At 48.5% G+C, this 1,030-nt stretch overlaps 1 protein-coding gene across 1 annotated transcript; it reads left to right on the forward strand.

Annotated features, from left to right (window-relative positions):
• Positions 1–4: 4 nt before the first annotated feature.
• On the forward strand, positions 5–353 carry LOC110107555 (ribosomal protein S12, mitochondrial; the record flags this gene model as incomplete). The annotated part of the gene is made up of 1 exon (XM_020837826.2): positions 5–353. A coding segment is annotated over one exon (333 nt), but the record flags the coding sequence as incomplete, so codon positions are not given.
• Positions 354–1,030: the final 677 nt, after the last annotated feature.

The following is a 1,030-nucleotide window of genomic DNA, read 5'->3' on the forward strand; positions in this document are numbered from 1 at the left end:
AAAACGGCGCACAGACCGTACTCGAGCTTTGGATCAATGTCCCCAGAAGCAAGGAGTATGCCCGCGTGTTTCGACGAGAACACCGAAAAAACCAAATTCAGCTCTACGTAAGATAGCCAAAGTACGGTTGAGCAATCGACATGATATATTTGCTCACATTCCAGGCGAAGGTCATAATTCGCAGGAACATCCTATAGTCTTAGTCAGAGGAGGTAGAGTGAAAGATTCGCCAGGTGTGAAATCCCATTGTATTCGGGGAGTCAAGGATTTGCTGGGAATTGCGGATCGCAGAAGGGGCAGATCTAAATATGGTGCAGAAAGACCCAAATCGAAATGAATGGAAGATGCCTCTAGAACGTCTGTTGGGTTGAAGGCGAGCTATCGTCTATCGCTTTGTTCCATGCAATGGAAGCTTTCGTTCCTCTATCCCGAAAGCAAGCAGGATCCCGTTTTTTCCCGATAGTGAGAGCCCCTGACTGATGTCCTCCTACTTCGCAAGCCAGCCCCCGATACGGTACGGAACCCTTCGCTGCCGCCCGTCTTGAGTGATAAGAGAGTTCCGTGTAAGATGTGGAAACAAGGCAATAGATCAATCATGGGTCGGAGTTATGACTTGCCTTACCGAACGTTCATCCTGTCAAAAGATTCCTGCCTAGAAAGACGCTACGCGCCTCCGCTTTCGCAAAAAAAAATCTACGGTTGACTAGAAAGAAGATAAGGGCTTTCATTGACCAATCTCAGCAGTGGAATCCGTCCATAAAGCGGAAGCTGTGTCCAATTTTTCCCTATTCGCCGAGCTCCTGCTCATTGCTCAAGCTACAACTGGCAAACGCGTTCCGGAAGATCAAGGTATCCTACTGGCCTTCGCTTCTTCTCCTTTCAGTCGAGCTATCGCCTCTCGCTTTGCTCGAGCCTGTCTCCTCTCCTTTCAGTCGCACCTCATTGCTTCGCACCTTGCTTCTTGTTCAACGCTTCGCGCCTTTGTATATAGACATAGAGAGCTTTCTTTGTGAAAGCGGGTTAATCACTC

Source organism: Dendrobium catenatum, unplaced genomic scaffold, assembly GCF_001605985.2.
Source record: "Dendrobium catenatum unplaced genomic scaffold, ASM160598v2 original_scaffold_120993, whole genome shotgun sequence".
Taxonomy (NCBI): Eukaryota; Viridiplantae; Streptophyta; class Magnoliopsida; order Asparagales; family Orchidaceae; genus Dendrobium; species Dendrobium catenatum.